This window comes from Pseudorca crassidens, chromosome 14 (genome assembly GCF_039906515.1).
Source record: "Pseudorca crassidens isolate mPseCra1 chromosome 14, mPseCra1.hap1, whole genome shotgun sequence".
Classification (NCBI taxonomy): Eukaryota; Metazoa; Chordata; class Mammalia; order Artiodactyla; family Delphinidae; genus Pseudorca; species Pseudorca crassidens.
Genome location: NC_090309.1, coordinates 10,331,661 through 10,357,035, shown reverse-complemented (window position 1 = coordinate 10,357,035; position 25,375 = coordinate 10,331,661). Strand labels below are relative to the sequence as shown.

Here is a 25,375-nt window from a genome sequence, read left to right as displayed (position 1 = left end):
TAACCTATTAAATCAGGGCAAAAAGTCCACTCTCCTTTTTTTTTAATAAATTTATTTTTGGCTGCGTTGGGTCTCCGTTGCTGTGCGCGTGGGCTTTCTCTAGTTGCAGCGAGGGGGGCTACTCTTTGTTGTGGTGCATGGGCTTCTCATCGCAGTGGCTTCTCTTTGTTGCAGAGCACGGGCCCTAGAGTGCGCGGGCTTCAGTAGTTGTGGCACGTGGGCTCAGTGGTTGTGGCTCACGGGTCTAGAGCGCAGGCTCAGTAGTTTTGGCACATGGGCTTAGTTGCTCCGCGGTATGTGGGATCTTCCCGGACCAGGGCTAGAACCCATGTCCCCTGCACTGGCAGGCGGATTCTTAAGCACTGCACCACCAGGGAAGTCCCCATTCTCCTTTCTTGTTCTTTCAATCTGTTTCACTTTTCTGCCAGCACTTCTGGTGGCACAGATGGCCAGGGTGGTACAGCAACTGCCCAGCAAGTAAGCCCTCTTTCTCCCAAGCCGAGGAGGTGTGGAAAGGGGGTGCTGCCTGGGAACCATGGCTGGCACAGGAGTTTCTGTTCTCTTCTGTGCTCTGGAACCAAAAAGGGGAGGGTATGGACACATGAGAAAAGAGCGTCATCTCATTGGTGGCTGACAGAACTAGAAATGGAACTGCTTCGGATGAACTTGAGGGGCTCTGCCTGCCCCTGATACCTTTTCCTTTAGGCATCGGCCTGCTACAGTGCCTGACATTTCCCCTTGAGCTCGAGGCCCTTGTTACAATCCTCATTTGTTACCCTGGAGAGTTAATCAATAGCTGACCAGTGATGTCTCTTCCCCGACTCCCAGTGCTCTGGTGCGCCATTTGATGCCAAGTGCAGTCAGGGGAGCCCTGGTCCCCAGCAGCCTGATAGGTTTCCCCATTACCCCTGACATTCCCTTTTGCTGCTCCTTTGTACTCAAACCCTTCTCCCATCCCAACCCTTTGTGATCACTGCTCTATTCTGTGCTGTAGTTTTCCAGAATACCTTATAAACAAGATTATACAGTATGTAACCTTCTGAGAGTGGCTTCTTTCACTCAGAATAAAGTCCTTGAGATCCAGCCATGTTGTCATGTGTATCAGTAGTTCATTCCTTTTTGTTCTGAGTCCAGCTCTCCTTTACGGAAGGTTGTCAGAAGGTGCTGTACAACACATCCACTTACATCCTATTTACCAGAACACACGACCACACCTAGCTACCAGGAAATGTAGTCTTTATTCTTGTGCCTGGCTAAAATTCTATTACCACAGAAAAATAATGGGAAATATCAGATTTTAAGAACAATACTCATATTTTATCCAGAGGAAAATCAGATAGCAAGAGCATCTCTCTAACTCACATTAGCCTGAAGGAGATGGCTTACTCTAGTTTAAAGAGCTAAAGGAATTTTAAGAACTAATTAAAAGAAACAAAAATGTGAAAGACTGGCTGGTGCTTTTGAAAGGCAGAACTGAAGCACAGAGATTTCTGCAGGTCCAACGTGTGCTCTAGCAGACAGAGCCTCCTTAACTAATGTGGGATGTTAGAGCACCGCCATGTGACTTACCTGGGTAAGGAGTCCCACGGTAAAAACAGGAACCTGTTCGCAATTAGGGCTCAGGCATATACAGTCATTTAGGGTGGACTAAAAATCCAATGGTATCTATTTTGAAAAAAATATATTAAACAAACAAAGGTATAGAAGTAGATTACCAATCTGACCTGGAATCAGACCTAGGCATCAGAAGAAACAATGCTTTTCAGGTATAGCCTAAAATTGTGCCTGAATATTTCTCTTCCACCTCACCTACCCAGCTTCTGATGATACACATGCACCCCAGGAAAAGAGAGGTGGTAGTAGAAAATAAAGAATATTACTGCTAACTAGCCAAATCCCTTTGCTAGGGGACAAACCATCCTCTACCCCATAGACTGAGTGGTTAAACTGAAAACACTTATCACTAAGGGTCCATGCTCTTCTGCTAAGATAACGCCTCTTAAAAGGCCACATGCTATAAAAGAATGATGTTTTCTTTTGACAGAGAGTTTGGAGAGATGTAGATCTGGATACAGAGTACCAGGTAGTAGCAGCAAAGAGAAGAGACGCTCAGAGAAATAAGGTCAAATGGTGTCCAAGAAGAGGGGTCTTAGAATTGCAAGAGGGGGCCTGGGAGGAGTTGTTAGAAGCAAACTGCAGCAGTTCAGGAGACAGCAACACAGCTGAGCAAAACAACGAGACACAGCAAAACTGTCCGCTGAAAATAGGGACACTGCAAGGCCACACTCCACCCCTGCCCCACCTGTCTCATAGAGAAACACCCATGAAAGGGGAAGGCTAAAATCCTATGTTGCAGATTTTTTTTAAACGACCATCATTTCTTTGACATGCCTCCCTTTGAGAGGTGGGCTGTAACGCCCTACCCTTGAATCTGGGCAAGCTTGTGACTGCTTCAGCCAACAGTGTAAAGCAGAAGTGAACTGATTTTCGAGGCTAGGTCATAAAAGGCCATGCAGCTTCTGTGTTGTTCACTGGGACTCTCTCTCTTGGAGCCCTGAGTTGCCATGTAAGAAGTCTGACCACCCTGAGACCACCATGCTGTGAGGAGGTCCAAGTACAAAGAGAGGCTACGTGTAGGGACTTTGGTCCACAGTCCTGGTGAGCCCAGCCATGGATGCCAGTCCATGTACCAGACACACAAGTGATGAAGACACTTGAGTCCTCTTCACACTGGAGTCAGTGTGAAGCGGTGACAAACCACCCTTGCTGTGCCCTGTCCAAGTCCCTGACCCACAGAAGTTATTGGCATAATAAACGTTGTTTTAAGCCACTGAGTTTGAAGTGATTTGTTACACAGCAGCAGATAGCCGTAACATCTTGCAATGTGGCAGAGCCCCCAGCTGGCAGGCCTTGTTTTATTCTAAACAACGTTGTTTCTTGGCTGTTCAGCTTCCATATGCCCTTCCTAACTCTTCTAAGAAAACTGGCTAAAGTTCTCTTAATCTTTCCAGCAACATGGCAGATTGGGTTCCCTGAACAACCCTAACTGAAAAAAACTAAAAAACTAAAAATGCTGAAAACTTATAAATCATCTCTCTAAACACACAGGCATGAAAGTAAGGAATTGGCAAAGTTAAAAAAAGGAAAGAACGAAAACAAAAAGATACACTCACCCCAATGTTCACAGCAGCATTATTTACAATAGCCAAGATATGGAAGCAACCTGTGTCCAGCAACAGATGAATAAGATGTGGTATAAAATATTCCAGCAAAGGATGGGGTAGGTTGGGCTGGGTCTCCTTCAATGGGCATCTGCTGCCAAGGAGGACAGTGGACTTGTGTGTGTACACACACACACAATGGAATACTACTCAGCCATAAAAAATAATGAGACTTTGCCACCTGCAACAACATGGATGGACTTAGAGGGTATTATGCTTAGTGAAATAAGTCAGACAGAGAAAGACAAACACCTTACGATATCACTTATACGCAGAATCTAAAAAATACAACAAACTAGTGAATATAACAAAACGGAAACAGACTCACAGATATAGAGAACAAACTAGTGGTTACCAGTGGGGAGAGGGAAGTGGAGAGGGGCAAGATAGGGATCAGGGATTAAGAGGTACAAACTACTATATAAAAAATAAATAAGCAACAAGGATATATTGTACAGCACAGGGAACATAGCCAATATTTTATAGTAACTATAAATGGAGTATAATCTTTTAAAATTGTGAATCACTATGTTGTACAACTGAGACTAATATAATATTGTAAATCAACTATACCTCAATTTAAAAAAATAAGGAAGTGTGAGCTAGAGCCCTGAGAGGTGAGTGAGCAGTAAACCCAACTCTTACCCTGCTAAACCCTGGAAAACTTAAGCTCCCACTCTGACAGCAACCTGGGGAGTTAAGGTAGTGATGAAACCCTAAGGCCTGCCCAAGGGTAGGGAACTCTAAGAAACTCACCCAGGACCCACAGATTTCCACTCTCAGCATAAGGCTAAACGAATAACAAAAACCACCTGGGCTTCCCTGGTGGCGCAGTGGTTGAGAGTCCACCTGCCGGTGCAGGGCACACGGGTTCGTGCCCCGGTCCGGGAAGGTCCTACGTGCCGCGGAGCAGCTGGGCCCGTGAGCCATGGCCGCTGGGCCTGCGCGTCCGGAGCCTGTGGTCCGCAACGCGAGAGGCCACAACAATGAAATGCCCACGTACCGCAAAAAAAAACCAAAAAAAACATCCACAGAAGGGAACAGCAAGAAAATATGTCTTGGACATTGTAACTTTTCCAAGTCCTAATCCTCTTGGAAGGTCCAAACCCCTTACTATAGCACAAAATCGTCCTCCATCTGGCTCCAAGTCATGGTTATCAGCCCCTAAACCTTATCCATCAGCCACTCATCTTGCTACTAATTCTTTGCACTTTTATCCTCTAGCCTATACCTTTGCAGATGCTATTCTCTCTGCATTTTTTCTAATTACTCTTCTTCAAGTATACCAGTTATAGGAAGCTTTTTCCAACTTTCTCGGCCATAGTTAATTGCTTCCTCAGTTGTACTCCCAATAGTGTCTCCCAATAGTGACATAATTGTAGAACACACTGCTTTGTGTTGTAACAATTTCACATTCTGATTTGTCCACTGGAACACGAGTTCCTTTGGGGCAGTAACTGTGTCCTATTTGTATTTGTAACAATGCCTTGCCTACGGCAGGCAATTTAGGTTTTTTGAGCGCAAGTGTAGACTTGTTCCTGACTGTAGAACTTCATCACATTCTTTGTATAATCTCAAGTCTTCCCTGAAGCTATAGAGCAGTGATTCTTAGCTTCAGCTGCACATTAGGATCACCTGCAGATCTTTTCAAACTCTCACTCCTCATAGTGGGCCCCAGGAATCAATGTATCAAAGCTCTTCAGTGATTCCGGCGTGCAGTCAAGGTTCAGAAGCCCTGCGAGACTCCAACGAGGGTCCTTCCAGTAGCACCAAGGAAGACAGGCTGGTGTGCACTCAAAATGTCGGGAGTCGGGCTACCTGACTTACTCCTGGGCTCTTCTCTTTTCTGCACAAAAATGTGCACATACCCAGCCCCATCCTCAGAACCAAACTCTGCGTCACTCCTGCCCAAATTTTACAACCAAATTCCTTAAAGTGAACAAGCTGAAGCGGAAACAAGCCCCTTCCGAGGGCCAGAAGACTCGAAGTCGTTCTCAGTAGGGACCGGCCCCCAAAGCTAAAAGAGGCACATCTCCTTAGGACGGCCCTCCCATCGGAGGACTGGAGGGACGTGACATCACACATAGGCAGCACTTCGAGGCTGACCACAAGCCTCCCTAGCATCCACGACTGTACCCTCTCCGCGCTCAGGTTGCCGCACTGCCGCGTCGGATCCGGTTCTGCACCGCCCACCCCTCCATTAGAAGGGTACGCTTGCGCAGATCTTTAGACATCAAATTCAAGTTCGCCAACCGCTGAGACTTCTGGGAAATGGAGTCTGCCAAAGCCGAGCATTGGTGGGGAGCGCGGACGTCAGAACCCCGTGCGCCGGCGCACTGCTTTCCCGACCTGAAAAGGCGCCGTCTTCCTGGGTCGCGAGCAGTCTGTGCCGGAGGTGAGGGCTGTGGGTGTGTGTCTTGGCGGAGCCGAGTGAGCGCAGCGGCCGAGAGAAGGGGACACTGAGAACTTGGGGGAGGTGCTGTGGGAGTAGAACAGGTGACACGGGCGGAGCCAACCTGCAGAACGTCTGAGTGTGTGCGTGTGTGTGTGTGTGTGTGTGTGTGTGTGTGTGTCGACGTCCCGGCTCGGACAGGTGCGGACGGAAAGTTGTCCCCCCAGCCCCCGTGTGTGCGTGTGTTCCGTGGGAAGTTTGGAGCCTTCCTCTGCACCTCTCGTACCTTCTTCCCATAATAGGTGCTTAATAAACGTGGGTGGAATTGACACTAAATCTAGGGTGCCGCCCACTCCAGTACCTCCGTCTTTCCCAGAAATCGCATCAGATTGTCTCGTTTAGCTCCCTACCATAGGCCTCCGCACTAGATCACGGGACCTTCGTGGATGAGGTAGAATTTGATGTGAAAAAAATAGGAAAGAAGTAGCGAAGCATTAGGCAGATTTGAGAAGGAAATGCTATGTATAAGAGTGAAGTATCGAGGAACAGTGGGGGGACAAGGGTGGGGGAAAGCACAGTGGGGTCAGAGCATAGAGGATCAGGAAGAGACACGGTCAGCAGGGTGGATTGTATGGGACGGATCGGGGACTGACAGGACTAAAACTATTTTGGTACAATTATTCTAGAGGTTCCATCCAGGACTAGAGAGGGGAAAGGACTAGTGCAGGGAACCAGTTAGGAACGCTTGGTAGTGGTAGTAGTCCTGAAGCAAGCTGTTGTGGACCTGAATGATGATGGTGTCGGTGGTGGGTAAGGATACAAATGACATTGCAAAAGAAGATTCAGAAGGATCTGGTGACTAACTAGATTTGGGAGGAAAGATAGCTAGATAAGAGTTTGAATTTGGGGCACCTGGGAGAATAATAGAACATCTGCTAGAAATGTAAGGACAGGGAGAGGAGCTCATGTGGGGAATTGCATAGGGGGAGGTGGTTTTAAGATGCCAACAAAATGTCTAATTGAAAATTCTTAGTCATTTGGAAATGCAGGATGAGTTTGGAAGAGGGGTTGGGACTAGACCCCGGAAGCATTTCTGTAGAGGCGGAAATGGAGCACCAGGTGTGCATGGACTTTCTGCGGGATAGCGGGAAGAACGCTGTACGCAATCTGAGCCTTGGGCAGCATCAGAAACTTGTCAAAACAGTCAAAAAGCTGCAGAGAAATAAGGAGAAAAGGACTATCGGAATTAGAGCTCAGAAATGCATTGGCAGTTTTCAAGCATACGGTTTCAGGTGTGTGAGGGGTGGCAGGAGCAGAAAAATGGCTTTGAGAAGAGTAGGTGGTGATGATGTGGCATCAGTAGGTATGTAGAAGAAGTTTGATCATGAAAGGAAAATCTAAATCAGAACTGTTTTGCCAGAGGGAGGCCATGGGATTCAGTGAAGATAATTTCACATCGAGGAGGATTATATCTGTTTGCAGATATGTGAAGAAGCTCCTGAAGCGATGGGAGATGCTGGAGAAAGGAAGAGTGGGTCATGCAGGAAGCAGATTCTGAGAGGAAACAATGGTGGAAAAGAAAGTAGGACACAGATGTAGGAGGCTAAGGTAAAGTCCTGGAGAAGAGACATTTCCATTTTGCTGGCCTCACACCCAGGCTGCCTAGCACATAACAGGTACTTGGAAATATTGGTTGAATGGGTTGGTGTTGGGCAGTAGAAAGGAAAGAAGCTTTCATTTATTGAACAGACTGTGAGATAAATGCTTTACATTAATTGTCTCATTTACTATTATAACTGCCCTGTGAAATAGGTATTAAAAAACAGGGGATGGGGGGTCAACAGTTAGCTTAAGTAACTTGCCCAAGCCTTCACAGTCAGTAATCCAGGCCTGTGGAATGCTTTCTACCACAGTCCTACCTTGCTCAGTGACTCACTCTTGCGAAGCTTCAGTGTGGTGAAAGACAGTGTTCTGCTGAAATTGAAGGGTAGCCATGGAGGTTTGGGATAGCTGTGTAGCTAGGATGGGAACGGTAAAAGCTTTCTAGGCGAGCACTCTTTGAAGGTATAGAATAAGAATTTGAAAAGCATTTTCTCCAGAAATACTCTGAGATCCAGAAATAGGGAAAGGAAAAACAGAGGTGACCCTTTGCTGGCAGTGATTCCGTGTGAATGTGGTGGATTTGAGGAGTCCTGAGTACCATTGAGAGCTTACCAAAGTGACTGCTGGTGGAGTCTAGACCTGACGGGGACTGAAGTTGGCCTGGCAGGGAGCCCACAGACGCTGAGCACCTTGGGAATACTAGCTGGTCGTTTAATGGCTGGGGAGCTTTTATGCTCACCTTTGTTTGTACTTTGGTTAATACTCAGTGTATTAAAGTTATAATCTAATAAATGAAACTTTGAAAATTGTCTTTAAGCATTTAAACATTGAGCAGTTTCAACCACAATTTCAGATGTAGTTCAGCTGATTTGTTCAAAAAGTTCTAATGCTTTAGACAACATATACAAATACTTTGATCCCAATATTGTGGCTACACTTACACTTAAACCTACTCTAAAACAGCAGCGACACAGTGTAATTAATATTTTCTTTATTTCTACCTTCCTAGGACTCCTGACACTTACTTAGCATATTATTCTAAATGCCTTACACGTATTATCCTATTTAAGGATCACAATAACTTTATGAGATGTGTACTTTCACTATCCCAGTTTTACAGATGGGCAAACTGAGATGTTAAGAAACTTACCTGAGGTCACACAGGTAGGAAGAGGCAGAGCTGGACTTTGATTTCAAGCGGTCTGCCAGAGCCTTTACTCCTATACTCTCCTGTATCTCTAAATGCTAATGTTGACATCTCCATAGGACCCAAGGGTAATATTTTGAGACCCTCCTGGGGATGGAGGAATCTTGACAGACCAAAAAGTGTAAGAATACATATTGCCGCAGACAACACAAGTTGGAGGCTCTGGTTGCCAGCTGATGTTGTATATTTGTTTCCATTTGTACAGGTATCCTCTTGGCCTCCTAGCAAGATTCAAACCCCAATCTCTCCTCAGGTTGAGATTCTTTTTTATAGTTACACCAAACTTCTTTTTCCAGTAAGTTTTGTTTTAAGTTTTTGCCTTTCACATAGGTTTTAGTTTTTGCAAACTGTTGTTCACCCTCAAGGCAATATTCTTTTAAAGTTTGCTTGGCCGGTGTTAACCCGTTGTCTAGTAAGTATATATTGATCTAGTCTTTTGGCATTTTTGAAAACGTAACTTACCTTATTAGTATCTTATAATTAATAAGACCAGCTGGAGGGCTCATCTCCTAAGGGAAGAAGGATTAAGTCTGCAGTTACTTTGCCTCTTTAGAATCTGAGGTTGGTTCATTGTGAGGAGCCCATGTTCTTTCTACCTGGTCCCATTGCTGGTTAGTCCTTCCTGTTTGGGGTACGGAATTCCTATTTCTGGGATTACTTTGTTTATCCCCTTTTCCTAGGTTTCTTTTTTCATGCTTATGTGAATGAATACAACTATATATCTCAAGAATACGTCTATACTTTATGAATAGTCTTACAAATAATAGAAAAAAACAAAGTACTATTATATATAACTAAAGGCTTGAACATTGCCTTCTTTGTATTATAACCATTTTTAAAATGCTTTATATTAACCTTTCTATTTTGAATGAAACTCACAGTTTTTCAAAATTCAAGTGATTTCATTTGGCAATAATAATTTTTACAACTTGGTCAGTGGGAGCCAGAGTCATCTGATTTTTTTCCTATCCAGAGATGTGGAAACAGCTCAAATTCTAAATGCCCAAAACTGTACTTCTTAGCTTTCCCTCCAAAACTACTTTTCTGTCGCTCATCTCTATGAATGGTGCCATTATTCACACGTTGCTCAGATCTGTGACCTGGAGTCATCCTTGCCTCTCCCATCACCTTCAGCCTCCGCTTCTAATCTATGGTCTATTCTTAATATCTCAACAGTAATTCCCCTTCTCTCTATGTCTGCTGTCCAGTTCTTCATCATTTCTTGCTTAGTTAATTGTAATAGTCTCCTCACCGGTCTACTCACCTCCTCTACTCCCATTCTGCCACAGCTACCCAGAGTGGTATGGCCGCCTGTGTCGGGGGTGCCCAAGATCACCCCTCATTCAGGGATTTGTTAGCAGGACTCAGGACTCAGCCCATAGTTATACTCATGGCTAAGATGAGGACAGTGATCTCGCAAGGTTACACAGCCAGATCATAAGGGGGACAGATAGGCAGAGTCTGGAGGAACCCATGGGAAGTCTTCCTCATGCTCTCTCCCTCCCATGAGGGGTCACACAGAGCACTTCCTCCTCCGACAATGAAAATGCAGCAGCATGTGTGTGATGTGTCAGCCCAGATAAGTTCTTTAGACTCAGAGCCCAAGCTTTTTAGTGAGGGCTAGCCACGTAGGCACCTCCTGCCTAACATATACCAAAATTCCAGGCCCTCTAGCAAGACAGCAGATGTTCAGCAGAAACCATATTGTTTGCACAAATAGTTTAGGCATAATGGCCCACCCTACCTCTTAGGAAACCCTCTTAAAATGGAAGTTCCCAGACCCCAGCCAAGGGCCAACATTGCAAGTAGATGTTCCCAAGAATGGCAGTCTCAGGTCTGCTATAACTTTCTGCACACCTCCTTTCCTTCCTTCCTGTTATTTTTCCTGTACACCAAAGTAAACACATAACTCTTATTTTAAAAAATCAGAATATAAGGAATTGTAAGAAATAAAATAAAAATCACTTGTAATGCCACCACTCAAATTTCATTTACATTTAATATATATTCTTCCAGTCGTTTTTCTGTACGTGTGTGCATGCTCAATTATGTAATTTTAAAAGTGTGCATTCTTCACTTAATATTGTGTGAATTTCTATGGTTTTTTTTCCCTTTAGATTTTTTTTAACAAAACATTACAAAGTTGAAGTCTCCTAGGTATCCCTCCCCAATCCTATTTCCCTTCTTTCCCAGAGATACTCACAATCTGTTGCTTATTGTCCCATATAGATTTTTGTAGATACCATTTACCTGTTTTTAAATTTTATATAACTATTACATAGTAAGTCATTCTATAACTTTATTTTTGCTCAGTAATTATATTTCTGAAATTTATATTACTAACATGAGGTTCTAGTTCATTCATCTTAATCAAGGTATAATATTCACACACACATGCACATATAAAATCACAGTTTATCCTATTGATGAACATGTAAGTTGTTTGCAGTTTATTACTAGTGATCGTTCCCCCAGTGATTTGTGATGCCACTTCTGTCATGTGTCAAGCTTTCCTACCTGCTTTGATATGTTTTGGTATTTTCTAGTCTATTGGTCTGTTATCTGTGTGGCTATCTTTTCATGAAAATAAATCATTACAGCATAGAGGTTAAAAACTGCTAGCCAGACTGGGGTTCAAATTCTGCCTCAGCCTCTTACAAAGCCTAAATTTCCTAATCTGTGAAACAGTACGTACCTAATTGATTCATAAGGATGGAATTAAACTATTCTTATAAAGAGTACTTAGTACAGTGCCTGGTCAGTAGCATAAGTTCAATAAATGCTAGTTATTATTAATATGATATTAATTATCATATAAAATAACATTTAAAATATGATAACATTATCATATTAATATGATAATATCAGCGGTATTCCATTGTATGTATGGTCTGGACCATAAATTATTTAATCAAATCTCCTATTTTATTTTTTATTTTATCTTTTTAATAAATTTATTTATTTGTTTATTTTTGGCTGCATTGGGTCTTCATTGCTGTGCGCGGGCTTTTTCTAGCTGCAGTGAGCGGGGGCTACTCTTCGTTGCAGTGCGTGGGCTTCTCATTGTGGTGGCTTCTCTTGTTGCGGAGCATGGGCTCTAGGCACACGGGCTTCAGTAGTTGTGGCTCGTGGGTTCTAGAGCGCAGGCTCAGTAGTTGTGGCACATGGGCTTAGTTGCTCTGCGGCATGTGGGATCTTCCCGAACCAGGGCTCGAACCCGTGTCCCCTGCATTAGCAGGGGGATTCTTAACCACTGTGCCACCAGGGAAGCCCTCAAATCTCCTATTTTAGAAACTTAGGCTATTTCAAATTTTTACTGTATTGTAAGGATTAAATGAGATGACACATATAGAGTGCTTAGGAGGTTGCTTCACATGGCACTCAGTAAAGGTTAGTATTAGTGATGATTAATAAAAAACTTTGCATGTGTTCTTACTTATTTCCTTAGGAAAAACTCCGAGGAGAAAATTGCTGGGTCAAAGATATGTATTTTAAGGCCCTTGATACAAATTGCAAAGATCTTTCTAAAACACAAATCTGGTGGTGACCCTTCCATGCTTAAATCCTTCTGTGATCCCCATGCCAGTGGGAGTAGGACCACGCAGAGCTCTCCTTGATCTAGCTGGTCTCTGCCTACTTCTTCAACCCCATCTTCCCTCCCAGCACTGCCCCAACCTAAACATTGCCATTCTAAACTCATTACAGTTGTTAATCCTTTCCCTGTAAAGACCTGCCTCCTTGTTTTTGGAAAACTTGATTTTTTTTTTTTTTTGTGCCTAGAATGTTCTAATGCCTCCCCCAAATCAAAACTTACCTTAGGTCCCACTTCTGCCAAGAAACCGGCAGTGTTCCTCCCTGCCTCCCATCTGGGTTAGGCGAGCCTCTGATGTGCTGTCTCGTAGTTAGCTGTGCACATCTCTTTAGAGCATCTATTCATCCTGTAGTGAAATATTAACTTGATTACTTGTTTGTCCTGCGTAGTAGTCCATAAGCTTTTGAAAGACAAGGACAGTGTCATACTTCTTTTGCATAAATAGTTGGTACTGAATAAATGTTGGTTGGATAGATGGATGAAGGAATAACAAGGATCAATGAATACATTCCCTTGGCTGCAGGACAGTAGTCATTGAGCCACATACACACCCTTTCCTTCTCCTTCTCAGGACCACACTCTCCCCACACCCCACTCATGAATCCCCAAAATGCTTGATTTGACTATGTCTCAATTAGACTCTTGATTGTGAGAAACTGAGATGGACTCAGTTAATGCAAGTAAAGTTTGGTGATAAAGATTCACACAAAGCCTGAGAGGGTTACAGTCTTATGGAAATCTAAGAATAAATAAGGCTGGTCTGCATGCACATTGCTGTCTGGGGTGGTGCTAGGTGAATTAGGGCCTTCAAGGCCAGGAATTCTTGGGTCTTTGCTTCAGTGCTTCACCACCAACGTGCCCGCCTGTGTTTAGTCTGTTACAGCCTATTCTCTACCTCGTGCCTCCCACATGCTCATGGGTTCTGCTTCCTGGTACCTTTGGCTCCTTGACCCTCGTGGCTACTTCTGTCCCTCACGGTATCCTTTCAGCTCATCACCCCCTCGTTGTCCCAATATTTCTTAGTTCACGATCCTGAGGATGGATGTCATCTTTTCAAGCCAGACCATACGTCCGTCCACTGGTCAGCCTGTGCATTGCCCACCTGTGGCCTAATCAGTGTGGCTCCAGGAGTGAGAGGCAGGGTCACGCGGAACAAACTGTGGCTGCCCAAGGGCTGCTCCTTTAGCATCGGGTATTGCTGTGAATGGGGCATTTTTCCTTTGAAGAGGCTATGGGTATTTCCCTGACAGAACTTGTCCCTATAGCCATTCATAAAATTTCTTATGCTTTTTGTCTAGTAATCATTCTGAGCAGTGTTGAATGTGAATTTGTAAAGACGGTATGAGCCTTAATATGTTCTTGACTGCCAGGAACAGAACTTTGCCTCTAAGATTATGGTAAAACAAGCACCACATTATGTTCTGTATAGCAACATCCGTGGCCTTTCGCTCTAGTTCTGGGATGGGGTGGGCTTGCTCTTGGCCTTGCTTTACTTTGCCTTCCCTTTTTGTAGGGTATTGAGAATGAAGGTGAGTACCTAACTCACTGGTGTGTGGAGATTTCTTGCTTCATGGGTCACAAAACTACAAAACAAGACTGCTCTTCTACCCTCTTTCTCATCCCACACCTCTGCCTCATTAGGACTCGGCTCTTCTCTGCAAGGAGAGCATTCGGGAGGGAATGGCTGCTGTGTCTCCGACTACCAGATTCCAGGTGAGTTGGACTTTTGTGTTTCTGAAATACTCTATCGGGCTCCAGAATGTAACCATGTTTCTTTCTCTATCTTGGAGCTTCTTTGATCAAACCCAACCAGGTGGAGGAAGGACTCCTTAGGGAGTGTGTCCTTCCTATTTGATTTGTGATATCTTTCAGTGATGCTTCCTTGCCTTGAACATGTGCCCACTAGCCTGTCACCAGGCACGCAGCCCCTGTGGCCTTCACCCTAAGCAATTTTGCCCAAAAACCAATGGTACGGGTCGGATTGGAAGGTTTGGGGAACAGGGGGCTGTTTCTAGTTCTGACTTCCCTTTAGTACATCCACTATGTATGGACTGAAAGTAGGTCCCCATATCCCAGGGAGTTGTTGGGTTAGGCGGAGAACGTGACACATACTGTAAAGCACCTCAGTGAAGTTGAAAGAGTCCTGAAGAGAGTTGTGTGTGGGTAGAGACGTGTGGTTTACCCGCTTCCTGCCCAAGGGCAGGGAGTCTTGAATTCCATGCTCTGGCTTAGAGCTTCTGCAGACACTGTGGAGACTCATCTGGGTTTCAGGATTGGGGGTAAAGATGCAACCTTACAGAATCACAGAACAGCAGAGTGAAATGAGAGAGATCTTAAAGATGATCTAATCTACACCATTATTTGAAGGATTTTTTAAAACACACACACACACACAGACAATTGGTGAAATTTGACTAAGGTTGTAGATTAGATAATTATATAATATCACTGCTATCCTGATTTTTACAATCATGCTGTGATTATACAAGAGGATATCCTTGTTCTTACAAAATACACATTGAAACATTTATGAGTAAAGAGACATCATGTTTGCAAGTTACTCTAAAGAAGTTCAGGAAGAAGATAGGTGAATGTGCGTGTACTGAGAGAGACAGAAAGATAAAGCCAGTGTGGAAAATGTTAATTTGGGGAAGCTGGGTGAAGGGTACATGGGAATTCTTTGTTCTATTCTTGCACATTTTCTGTAAGTCTGAAAAAAGAACCCCTGATATTCAGAGGCTCGGCTAGGAAGAGAGTGTGGGGTTGTGACCAAGAACTTCATGCCTCGGGGGAGTATAGCACTTTCCCCAAATGCTTCAAAGCCTTACTTTGTCAGAACCATTTTCTTTCCACTCCCTCTGCATCCTCCAGGCTGTCATCATTATGATAGTTTTGTCTGGCCATGTAAAGAGAAGGGTTATGAATAAGGAGAACATAATTGTGTTTCCAGGACCCAGTGACATTCGAGGACGTGGCGGTGGTTTTCACAGATGAAGAGTGGAGGTGTCTGGTCCCTACTCAGAGGGACCTCTACAAGGAGGTGATGCTGGAGAACTATAAGAGCATTGTCTCGTTGGGTAAGGAGAGTTTCCCACCAGGAGTAGACTCTGTACTGTGTTGATGTGGGCTCGAGAGGCTAATAAATTGACACCTCTTCTCCTCCCACCCAAGTCAGAACCCCTGAGAGACAAGATCGAAGAGCAGAGGGATGTGGCTTAGGTGTACAGCAAGAGTGGGTTTCTTAATCCTGAACCCCAGCCTGGGACAGGCTTGCTCCCTGAGCTCTAAGCAGACTGGACAACCAAGGGGCCCTTGCTGAGAAGCCTGGCCCTGCAACACGGAGGGCCAGGGCCAGGGCCAGGAGGAGCAGGGCATGTGAGAGCCTGCTGCAGGGAACTGCTCTCCAGAGGGTTGGGGCCAGCAGAAGAGGCCGAGATACCTATGCCCAGGTCTTCCCTCAGCTCAGCAGTAACTTACTCAGCTCCATCCAGAGTGCTAAGGGGGAGTGCAAGGGGCATTCTCGTTGAGGGAAAATTTCTCCTCAGAGAAACAGAGGAGGGGGAAAGAAGTGTTTCCATTTAAAAAAAAAATGGGCAGATGGACAACAGGGTCCTACTCTTTAGCACAGGGAACAATATTTAATGTCCTGTGATAAACCATAATGGAAAAGAATCTATTGATGAAAAAGAATGTATGTGTGTGTGTGTGTGTGTATATATATATATATATATATATATATATATATATATATATATATATATATATATAGCTGAGTCACTTTGCTGTACAGCAGAAATTAACACAACATTGTAAATCAGCTATTCTTCAATTAAAAAAAAAAAGAGGGGGACTTCCCTAGCAGTCCAGTGGTTAAGACTCTGTGCTTCCACTGCAGGGGGCGTGGGTTTGATCCCTGGTCAGGAACTAAGATCTTGCATGCCACACGCGCATGCCAAAAAAAAAAAGAGGGCATGTAGGGGTGAGATTAGAAGGTTGTAGCTCAGAGTAGGTCACTAGAAATGTGTTTGATTTTGAATATTTGTCTTAAGGACATCTTAGAGAGATGCCTGCAGAAGGCACTTTGCAATGATAGGGACTTGTGTGACAAAAGGAAAATTAAGAGCTACTGCTGATGTGAGGTATTCGTGAGAGTAAAGTTGGGCTCCTGTAAGGAGAACCTCTCAGGAGCTTCCAGAATAAGAGGCTGAGTGTGTACAGATTTAGAATAGACTTAAAATCAGCAGCAGGAGGCAGTAAAAGGAGTCACATCGCAGATTTCATTCAAGGCAGGTCAAAAAAGCAAGCACAACACCCTGGAGTAGCTTAAACAGGACAAATCTGGAAACAGAAGAGAATGTTAAGGGAGCATTAAGGGAGACTGCTGAGCCTTTGTCACTTTGGTAGGAAAAATAGAAATCTAAGGACAGAGACAGGAAGCCATGGGCAGGTGATGGATGTGGCCGTTCTCAGCAGAGTCAGCATACAACCAGATTGATGATCCTTGGGCCCAAGAAGAAAGTACCTCTCTTGCCCAAGTCAGGGGTCCCAATGCAGGGGAAGTTTAGACCTCAAGACTATTTCTAGGAGGGGATATGTTTTTTAAATGTAACCAAAGATGGACAGATTCACTTCTAGAAATTTGTCCTAAGGAAATAATAAGATTAGCAGCCTGTGGTGTACACAGATATTCATTATACCATTGTTTGTTTTAGCAAAACATTGAAAACAGTCTGGAATGTCTGTCAGCAAGAGATTAATTAAATAAATGATGTTATTCCATACAATGTAATACCATGTAGCCATTAAAATGGTGAGGTAGAGCTGTGCTAATTAAAGTAATATTTTAAATTTTTTATTATGTGAAAAAATCAAGTTTAAAATTTAACATTATTTCATTATCCAGTTATTTGGGGTTTTTCCTTGTTTGTTTGTTTTTTTAATTGAGAGTCTTCTGCCCAAAATGATGTTTTCGATGTAAAAGTGCCTGGAGTGACATATATTATATATAGTGAATCGTTATGGATTTAGAAATTATCTACTTGTGGATGTCAAAATAAATCAAATAGGAATGATTTTAGTTGGAGTAGTCTTAGTTATTTTCCAAAATCGCTCTCCAGTAGTTTTTTATTATTTTCAAAAATTGAGATATAATTGTCATTATCCAGTTTTTAACAAAATGTATCTATAGGTATCTTTCAGTATCAAAGTGAATAGAAAGAAAGAAATGAACACAAAGTACGAAAGGTGATTTTTCTTATTACTTGTACATGCCTCTAGATTTCCTACAATGAACATGATCCACTTGTTTAAATAAAATCACAATAGTAAAGGGTAAATAAACAAACAAAAATGGGCACCTATATAATACACATTACATATTCTTTTTTAAAAAAATAAATGTATTTATTTTTGGCTGCGTGGGATCTTCATTGCTGCACATGGGCTTTCTCTAGTTGCAGCGAGCGGGGGCTACTCTTTGTTGTGGTGCAGGGACTTCTCATTGCGGTGGCTTCTCTTTGTTGCGGAGCATGGGCTCTAGCAGCTGTGGCTCGAAGGCTCTAGAGCGCAGGCTCAGTAGTTGTGGCACATGGGCTTAGTTGCTCCGTGGCATGTGGGATCTTCCCAGACCAAGGCTCGAACCTGTGTCTTCTGCATTGGCAGGCAGATTCTTAACCACTGCGCCACCAGAGAAGCCCCCACATTACACATTCTTATTCACTGTGACCTTTCTTCATTCTCATCTTCTCTGAGTTAAGGACTTTTCCCCCCATCCTACCAGTGCTAAAGCTAGGATCATCCCATTCACTTCGTGGGGAAGAATAAACACATTAATTCAAATGGAGTCTATCAACTCTCTGACCAAATGCTATTTGTTCCTTTTTAGAACCTCAGTCTTGACCTCCATTCAGAGTTTCCTGAATTCCTTATATGACTTCATACTCTGTATTCCTGGTGTGCACTTTCTGCCTTTTGCATTTGCTCTCTGAAAGACATAGAGGTTGGGATTAGCTTTGGAATCATTGTGTATTTAATCACACATGACCACCTGGCTTGTTTCTTTCTCCATGAGCAGGACTTCCAGTTCCTGGACCTGATGTGATTTTTCAGTTGAAGAGAGGGGATGAGCCTTGGATAGTGGAGCTTCATGGATCTGAGGGGAAAGAATGTGCAGACAATGTCTCTCAAGGTAATTGAGTATGAACTGGGCGGGGCAGAGTTTTGTTTTGCTTTGTGGTTGTTATTTAGGTGTATGTGGGAGGGAGTATTGGGTATCACCTTTTTCTCAAATTCAAATCTTGTCCTTTATTATTTATTCTCTGTCCCCCACCAGTGCTTTTTTTTCTTTTTCTCTACACCTTAACGTTCTGTGCACTATTATTCACCAAATGTTTACTTTCTCAGACCTGTCACATTACCCATTCACACTTTGATATTCCTATTCCTCACCATCCCCTCCACTTAGCCAGCTCTCCTAATTAACCTAGCCATGCTCCCAATGGAAATTCTCCTCTTTTCTGAGATTTCCACTATCAGTTCTATTCCCCGTTTCAGTCTCAAGTCTTGGTTTCTCCCTAGAGTGTAACACTTTCTGGGAGCAAGCAATGCGGTGACTGTACATGACTTTTCAGATTTATCATAGCATCTCTCCTCTCTGCTGTAACATTTCCTAGCCCAAGAAAGAAACATGCATCTGTGTTTTCTGTCCATTCCAGACTGGGAGACTAAGCCTGAGATCCAAGGTGCTTCAGAAAGAACATTGAGGGAAAAGCTTGGAATGAAAGGTCCTTCATCTCCTAAATTTGAAGTTCATGCAGTGGATGGTGGGTTGGGAACAGAGAAGGAAAGCCCTGCAGTGGAGGCCTGCAAGAAATCCCTTTCTCAGGAGGAAAGGTTGCAGCATGGGGCAACCCCTCCCAAGAAAATTCTCACTAAAGAGAGAGACCAGGAATGCAGTGACTGTGGGAAGACCTTTTTTGACCACTCCTCCCTTATTCGCCATCAGAGGACTCACACTGGAGAGAAGCCCTATGACTGTCCTGAGTGCGGGAAAGCCTTCAGTCACAGGAGCAGTCTCAGTAGACATCTGATGTCGCACACTGGGGAGAGCCCCTACGAGTGCAATGCCTGTGGGAAAGCCTTTTTCGACCGTTCATCCCTAACTGTACATCAGCGAATTCACACTGGAGAGAAGCCCTTTAAATGCAATGAGTGTGGAAAAGCCTTCTTTGACCGCTCGTCCCTTACTCGACACCAGAGAATTCATACTGGAGAAAGTCCTTATGAATGTAATCAGTGTGGGAAAGCCTTTAGCCAGAAAAGTATTCTTACTCGACATCAGCTAATCCATACGGGCAGGAAGCCGTATGAATGTAACGAGTGTGGGAAAGCCTTCTACGGTGTCTCATCACTGAATAGACATCAGAAAGCCCACGCTGGAGAGCCTCGCTATCAGTGCAGCGAGTGCGGGAAAGCTTTCTTTGACCGCTCCTCCCTTACTCAACATCAGAAGATTCACACCGGAGACAAGCCATATGAATGCAACGAATGTGGAAAAGCCTTTAGCCAGAGGTGCCGGCTTACGCGACACCAGAGGGTTCATACAGGAGAGAAGCCCTTTGAATGCAGCGTGTGTGGGAAGGTTTTCAGTTCCAAATCATCAGTTATTCAACATCAAAGGCGTTATGCCAAACAGGGAATAGACTGAGTTGAGCAAAAGCTTTAGTTAAAGGACCTCCATGCAAACTCAAGATAGGTCTTCCCCAACTTAAATCCATCTCCCGGTCATTGCACCTATTCTGGCTACTACTCTCCTTACCTGCCTCTGTTACCACAGTGTTTGAAGGAACATTCTCTACCCACTGTGTTATAGAGCTGATGTGGGATGCCAGAAATTAGGATGTGACTCTTTAGAGTCAGCATTTTGCAGAGGTTGTCAGACGATAGGGACAAACGTTAGGAGGCCGTCCTCAGACACACCTCTCGTCCTAGGCCCCAGGTATCACTACACTTTAAATAACTGGAGGCCACAGCAGGAGGGGAAGGCACACTAATGTCAGAGCAATACGGTTGTTTCCAGAACAGTTCTTTATAGCCGTTAGTCCCTCTCTCGGAGACTTTTTGGGCACTGACCTTGTTCTGTTGTGTCCCAGTTTCTAGATCTCTTAATACTACTACTAGTAGCTAGCACTTATTGAGCACTTATTATGGGGCAAGCACTCAGCTGAGAGTTTTGCAAGGAGTAGATTATTTGCTCCTCTCACTAACCCTCTGAAGTAGGTACTTTTACTACCCACATATTACAGATGAGCAAACTGAAGTTTAGAGGAGTTAAATAACTTGCCCAATATGACAGCTAGTAAAAGGTGAAGCCAGGTCTTGAATACAGGTCTCCCTTCAAAGTCTGTTCTCTTTACCATAATGCTATAAGGTTTGTTTTATAATTTATGTACATGTATTATTTCCTCAACCAGGTTGTAAGCACTCGGAGTTGTGACTTACATGTCTTTGTATCTCACACAGTGCCTTGCAAATAATAGGTGCTCAATAAATAGTTATCTGAATTAATGACTCTTTGACTTACCAAGTTCTATTTAAAACACCTCTTAGATTCACATCCTTTCTCTGAATTTCACAGTCTAGCCTGTACCTTTATCATCTCAGGCTCCCATTACTGCAGTAGACACTCCTTGATTCGAATTCTTTCCTCTTCATTATTGAGGAGGGAGATGTTAAGCTATGGGGCAATAAGTGAACCCAAAATAAAGATTCATTTCTCACATAAACTCAGATATGAGTCTGTCTTCCTTCCTCCTCATCATTTAGAACATGTTGCCTCCAAGGTCATCATGGAAGAGAAAGCTGGGGGGTATGCTGGGATATTTTTCAGGGCCATCACTTCTGTTTATATCTCATAAACCAGAACCCAGCACCAAGATACTAGGAAAGTCAACAGGCACCTCAGCATTTGGTTAATATAAACAGCCTCTGTCACAAGTTACATTTTTCATATTACTGTTAGGCCGGTCTTTCCAAATGATCCCTTCCTGCCCATCATTGCCCTACTCAAGACCTAAAATAGCTCCCTGTTTAATGAAAACGTCTCTGAATATTTAAGGTCTGCCATGAGGTGATCCCACATTGCTAAACTTGAAATCTCGACTCCCAAAACCCTGCTAGTCCCTGGACCCAGTCCTATATTTTTATTTTATTGACAGTCAGGCACCAGGCAGCTTTGACTCTAGGCTTTGCATTCCCTTTCTATTTGCTTAAGGTGAAGCCCAGAAGAGGACTTGATTCTGAAAGGCTGTCTGGAACTTACCTCGCCATGCATGAATCCCAGTGGACCAACATGCATTTCTCCCTGGGTGTAAAAGTCTGATTCAAGAAGCTGGAATTCCAAACAGACCCTTCCCTAGCCTACCCACAACCCTATTGATCCACCTTTCTTAAAGCAGATAAGCGGCAGGAAGACTTTTCACATGTGGACTCTCAAAGTAACTTGAGGAAAAACAGTGCAGAATCTACTGAAGTGGATAATATCATTATTTAATAATGTCAAGTACAAAATAAAAGAAACTACTGACAGATTTTTGGCTGATGACTGTCTCTGAGAGTTCTGAATCTTTAATTTATTGCCTTGTTAAAAGTAAATTGAATGTCAGGTATTCCCCTAAGATACTCTGCCATTGTCAGCAAGATGAGACTAGAATGGACTTTTGAGTAAAGTGGTAATCAAAACAGAGTGGGGACATAAAGTCAGCAGTTCTCCCTTTGTTCCTTTCTAAAATTTGGTGATCTGCAGAGCATTTTTAAAAGGTGGAGTACTGTTCCATCTCCTAAAAATTCTGAGGAAAGGGCCATTTGACCTCTCAATAAGGTATGGAGTAGTGGAGGTCTTAAATTTTGAGGTTTTAGCTTCACTGAATGGCCATTAGTAGGGTGAAATCTTCGAATCAGAAATTGGACAAACTGGAAGTATGCCAGCATTCTTTTTTTTATTTTATTATTTTTTTTATTTTTGGCTGCAGCACTCGGGATCTCGTTCCCTGACCAAGGATCGAACCTGGGCCCCTGCATTGGGAGCACAGAGTCTTACCCACTGGACCACGAGGGAAGTCCCTATGCCAACATTCTTTAAGATACAAGGCAAAATACTTTAAAAGGGGTTTCAAAAAAATGAAATAATCTCTCTGATGCTTAAATAAGCCCTATCTAAGTTTAAGAGAATTGAACACTTACCACACAAATTAATAGAAGCACACCATGAATCAACACTTTAAAGAAAAGGATAAGCAATGCTAGGGAACTTTGAGATGAAGACAATATGGTAAATAGAGAAAACCGGTGCACTGAAGCCTGGGACAGAGAATTGGTGGGACTACTAATCCCAGAAATTTATCTCACCCCCAGGCCTGTGCTGCTAAGAATAAATTAACCCCCAAGTCTCACATAAATAAGACAGATGTGAAGAGGAGCTGGGGAGCAAGGCTACTGGGTGCCGGTCAGTAGATAACTTTTTTTTTTTTTAATTTTGGCTGCACCGGGTCTTCGTTGCGGCACATGGGATCTTTGTTGCGACATGCGAACTCTCAGTTGCGGCATGCGTGTGGGATCTAGTTTCCCGACCAGAGATTGAACCCGGGCCCCCTGCATTGGGAGCGCAAAATCTTAGCCACTGGACCACCGGGGAAGTCCCTAGATAACATACTGATAAAGCCAGAATCATGATTCCAAGAGAAAGCTAGCTGTGGATGTCAAGTTCCTAAGTGGTCTGTCTTATCGAGGTCGGACTTCTGCGGTAAAAAGGCAGAAAGTAGTTGAAGTACCCATGTTGAGGTGATGGGGATCCTGGTGAGAGTCCTCCTTGACTATGCATTAACAAGAGCCTGAATGTACAGGGGAAATGTATGTATCAGCTTATATTGATAGTAGAAGTGTGAAGATCATATGGCACCAATGTGAGAGACAAGAACCCAAATCTGGCCCTGGAAAACTGCAGTACCTTTCCCCTCCAGGACCATTAAATATGAAATCAACTTGAAGAGACGCTAAGCCCTATACCCGAGTCCAGGCATTTTAGATCAGTGCTGCCCAACAGGAATATAATGCCATATTTTAAATATTAAAATGAAACAGCAAAAGCTAATTTTAATATTTCATTTCAATCAATATTTGAATTTCATTCAAATATTTTAAGAACTTCAAAATAGAGTCAATATAAAAAGCATTGAGATAGATACTACATTTTTTTAAAACTAAGTCTTCAAGTACTTTATTCTTACAGCACATCTCAAATTCGGACTAGCCCCATTTCAGGTGCTCAGTGGCCACTCTGGGCAACTGCTATTGTATTGTATAGCACAGTTTTGCAAAATCATCAGGAGCTGTTAGAAGTAAAAGGTAAGGGATTACTTTGATCATTGGAGACGTTAGAGGGATGCCTGCTCCTGGCCACGTGGCAAGCACTGTGTACCTGCAGAAAGCAGTCTTCCGCTTCCAGTAGGACAAATATCTGGGTGGGGTCCAGGCTGGGGAAACCTGTTGTCACTGTCCCTCAGACACATTTTTCAACAGCTCTCAAAACAGCTGTTCTGATCTCTATGTGCCTGCCTCCTTTGTTCTGAGTTCGATCAGAACTCAAGTGGGGAAAAGATGTTACTCGATGAACCTCTAACAACCCAATGAGGATATGGAGGAGGAAGTATCCAAGGTTGCTAGTTAGGGAAAGTTAAAAGATACTTCATGTGATCATGTATTTTATCTCTTTCTGAGCAGGATATTAGAATTCATTTATTATGATTCTGGAGGGAGGAGGAAGCTCTATTAGAATGGCAAAGCATGAATGGGTGCTGGCAATGGACACTCCAAAACTGTAAATATAAAACAGTGAGGGGGCTTCCCTGGTGGCGCAGTGGTTGAGAGTCCGCCTGCCGATGCAGGGGACACGGATTCGTGCCCCGGTCCGGGAAGATCCCACATGCCGCCGAGCGGCTGGGCCCGTGAGCAATGGCTGCTGAGCCTGCGCGTCTGGAGCCTGTGCTCCGCAACGGGAGAGGCCACAACAGTGAGAGGCCCGCGTACCACCAAAAAAAAAAAAAAAAAAAAAGAATCACTTTGCTCTCATCCCCCTGGCAAGAGGTAGGGATGATGAGGAATGTCATTTTTACTCCAGGCAGCCTTAAGCCTAGCTAAAAGTTGGGGATTCTATTAGAGAAAGGAGAAACAGACGTTGTGGCTTATACCCAAGCAGGGACAGTTAGGTACTTTGATTTTCTTTCTTGGGAACTTGCACTGGATAGAAAATTGGCCACTTTATTGTGGGAAGGAAGGTGAGAACATGCACCAGCCTGAAGATAACCCCACTCTCAGCTGACGTTTCCTAGAGCTCCTTGGGAGTTTGAAAGACTTCCATGTTCCAGGCACCTTAAGGTCAGCGGTATCAACTATTAACTAATAGCTTCTTGGGGACCGGACTGAGGTGCTTTCCGGGACTGAGATTCTGCTTTTCAATATTTCGAGGTGCTGCATGGAATAAACATCCCTGGTTACTTGAGGTAATCTCTGCCCCCCGACAGTGGGTCGTGGAGGCGCAGTACAGGAGAAACGACGTGGTGAACATCCTTGGAACGCGGGCGCCTTCCCTCCGAGGGAGCAGAGCAGCCAGGGAGGAATCCTGGGTGGGTAGCGGGGCGCCGCCCTCTGCCAGTTACAGTTGGCTGGGAGTGAATTTCCCTCTCGAGGCGGGGTTTGGCGCGGCCGAACACGTCCTCCGGGGTTGGAGCCCAGAGTACACACTGAGGAAGGGGCGGCCCCTGGAGCGTCCAGGAAAGAGCTCTCCGAGAGGCCGAGCGCTGCTAATCACCCAGCACGGCCGCGCGCCATCGCAGAGATGCAGGGCCGGGGTCAAAGGCGGACCCGCGGGGTCCTCTGGGAAGCGTCCTCCGGTGACGCGCCGCCGCTCCCTGCGGAGGATTCTGGGAGTTGTAGTTCATTAGCGAGTTCGGGCTGGCGCGACTCGGCACGGGCGGCTCCTAGATACCTTTGTCGCGAGCCGGGCCTCCACAGCGTTGTTCGCGAGGTCGAGCTTGGGCTCCAAGAGGGCTGAGCGCGTGTCCTTCGGAGTCTGAGTGGCCGGAAGGAGGGCGGTGGAGGGCCTCCGGGTGGAGGACACCGGGCTGCCCAGCTATAGGGTCGCGCGCGTGTTCCCGGGCCTCGGGGTGGACTAGAGCTGTGGACCCCCGGCCTCTAGTGCGTTCGTCGCGCCATTTTCCCACGGTCGTCACTTGCGCCGGCGGGGAGGAAGTCACCATGGAGCCTAAGGGCAGAGGTGAGAAGGATGCCGCCTGCTGGAGAGAAAAAAG

The 25,375-nt window shown here is 44.4% G+C and overlaps 1 protein-coding gene and 1 long non-coding RNA gene across 14 annotated transcripts in view; one reads left to right on the top strand and one right to left on the bottom strand.

Annotated features, from left to right (window-relative positions):
* Positions 1 to 67: 67 nt before the first annotated feature.
* Positions 68 to 5,572, bottom strand: LOC137205925 (uncharacterized). The gene is made up of 3 exons (XR_010934359.1): positions 3,174 to 5,572; positions 1,570 to 1,665; positions 68 to 571 (listed from the first exon to the last, which is right to left on the bottom strand). It is a non-coding gene; the product is annotated as an uncharacterized lncRNA (long non-coding RNA).
* The window catches only part of ZNF892 (zinc finger protein 892), a 34,166-nt gene continuing 14,293 nt past the window's right edge, over positions 5,503 to 25,375 (top strand). Inside the window, exons 1-7 of one of the 13 annotated variants that reach the window (XM_067704320.1) lie at positions 5,593 to 5,616; positions 7,096 to 7,289; positions 13,528 to 13,543; positions 13,656 to 13,727; positions 14,965 to 15,091; positions 18,088 to 18,201; positions 18,728 to 21,602. In XM_067704320.1, the coding sequence (XP_067560421.1) occupies positions 13,538 to 13,543; positions 13,656 to 13,727; positions 14,965 to 15,091; positions 18,088 to 18,201; positions 18,728 to 19,719 (1,311 nt within the window). In that variant the 5' untranslated portion in view covers positions 5,593 to 5,616; positions 7,096 to 7,289; positions 13,528 to 13,537 and the 3' untranslated portion in view covers positions 19,720 to 21,602. Of the gene's footprint in view, positions 5,617 to 7,093; positions 7,290 to 8,627; positions 8,718 to 13,527; positions 13,728 to 14,964; positions 15,092 to 18,087; positions 18,202 to 18,727; positions 25,342 to 25,375 lie in introns of those variants that run through there. The other 12 variants (XM_067704329.1, XM_067704322.1, XM_067704326.1 and 9 more) reach the window with 12 other exon arrangements.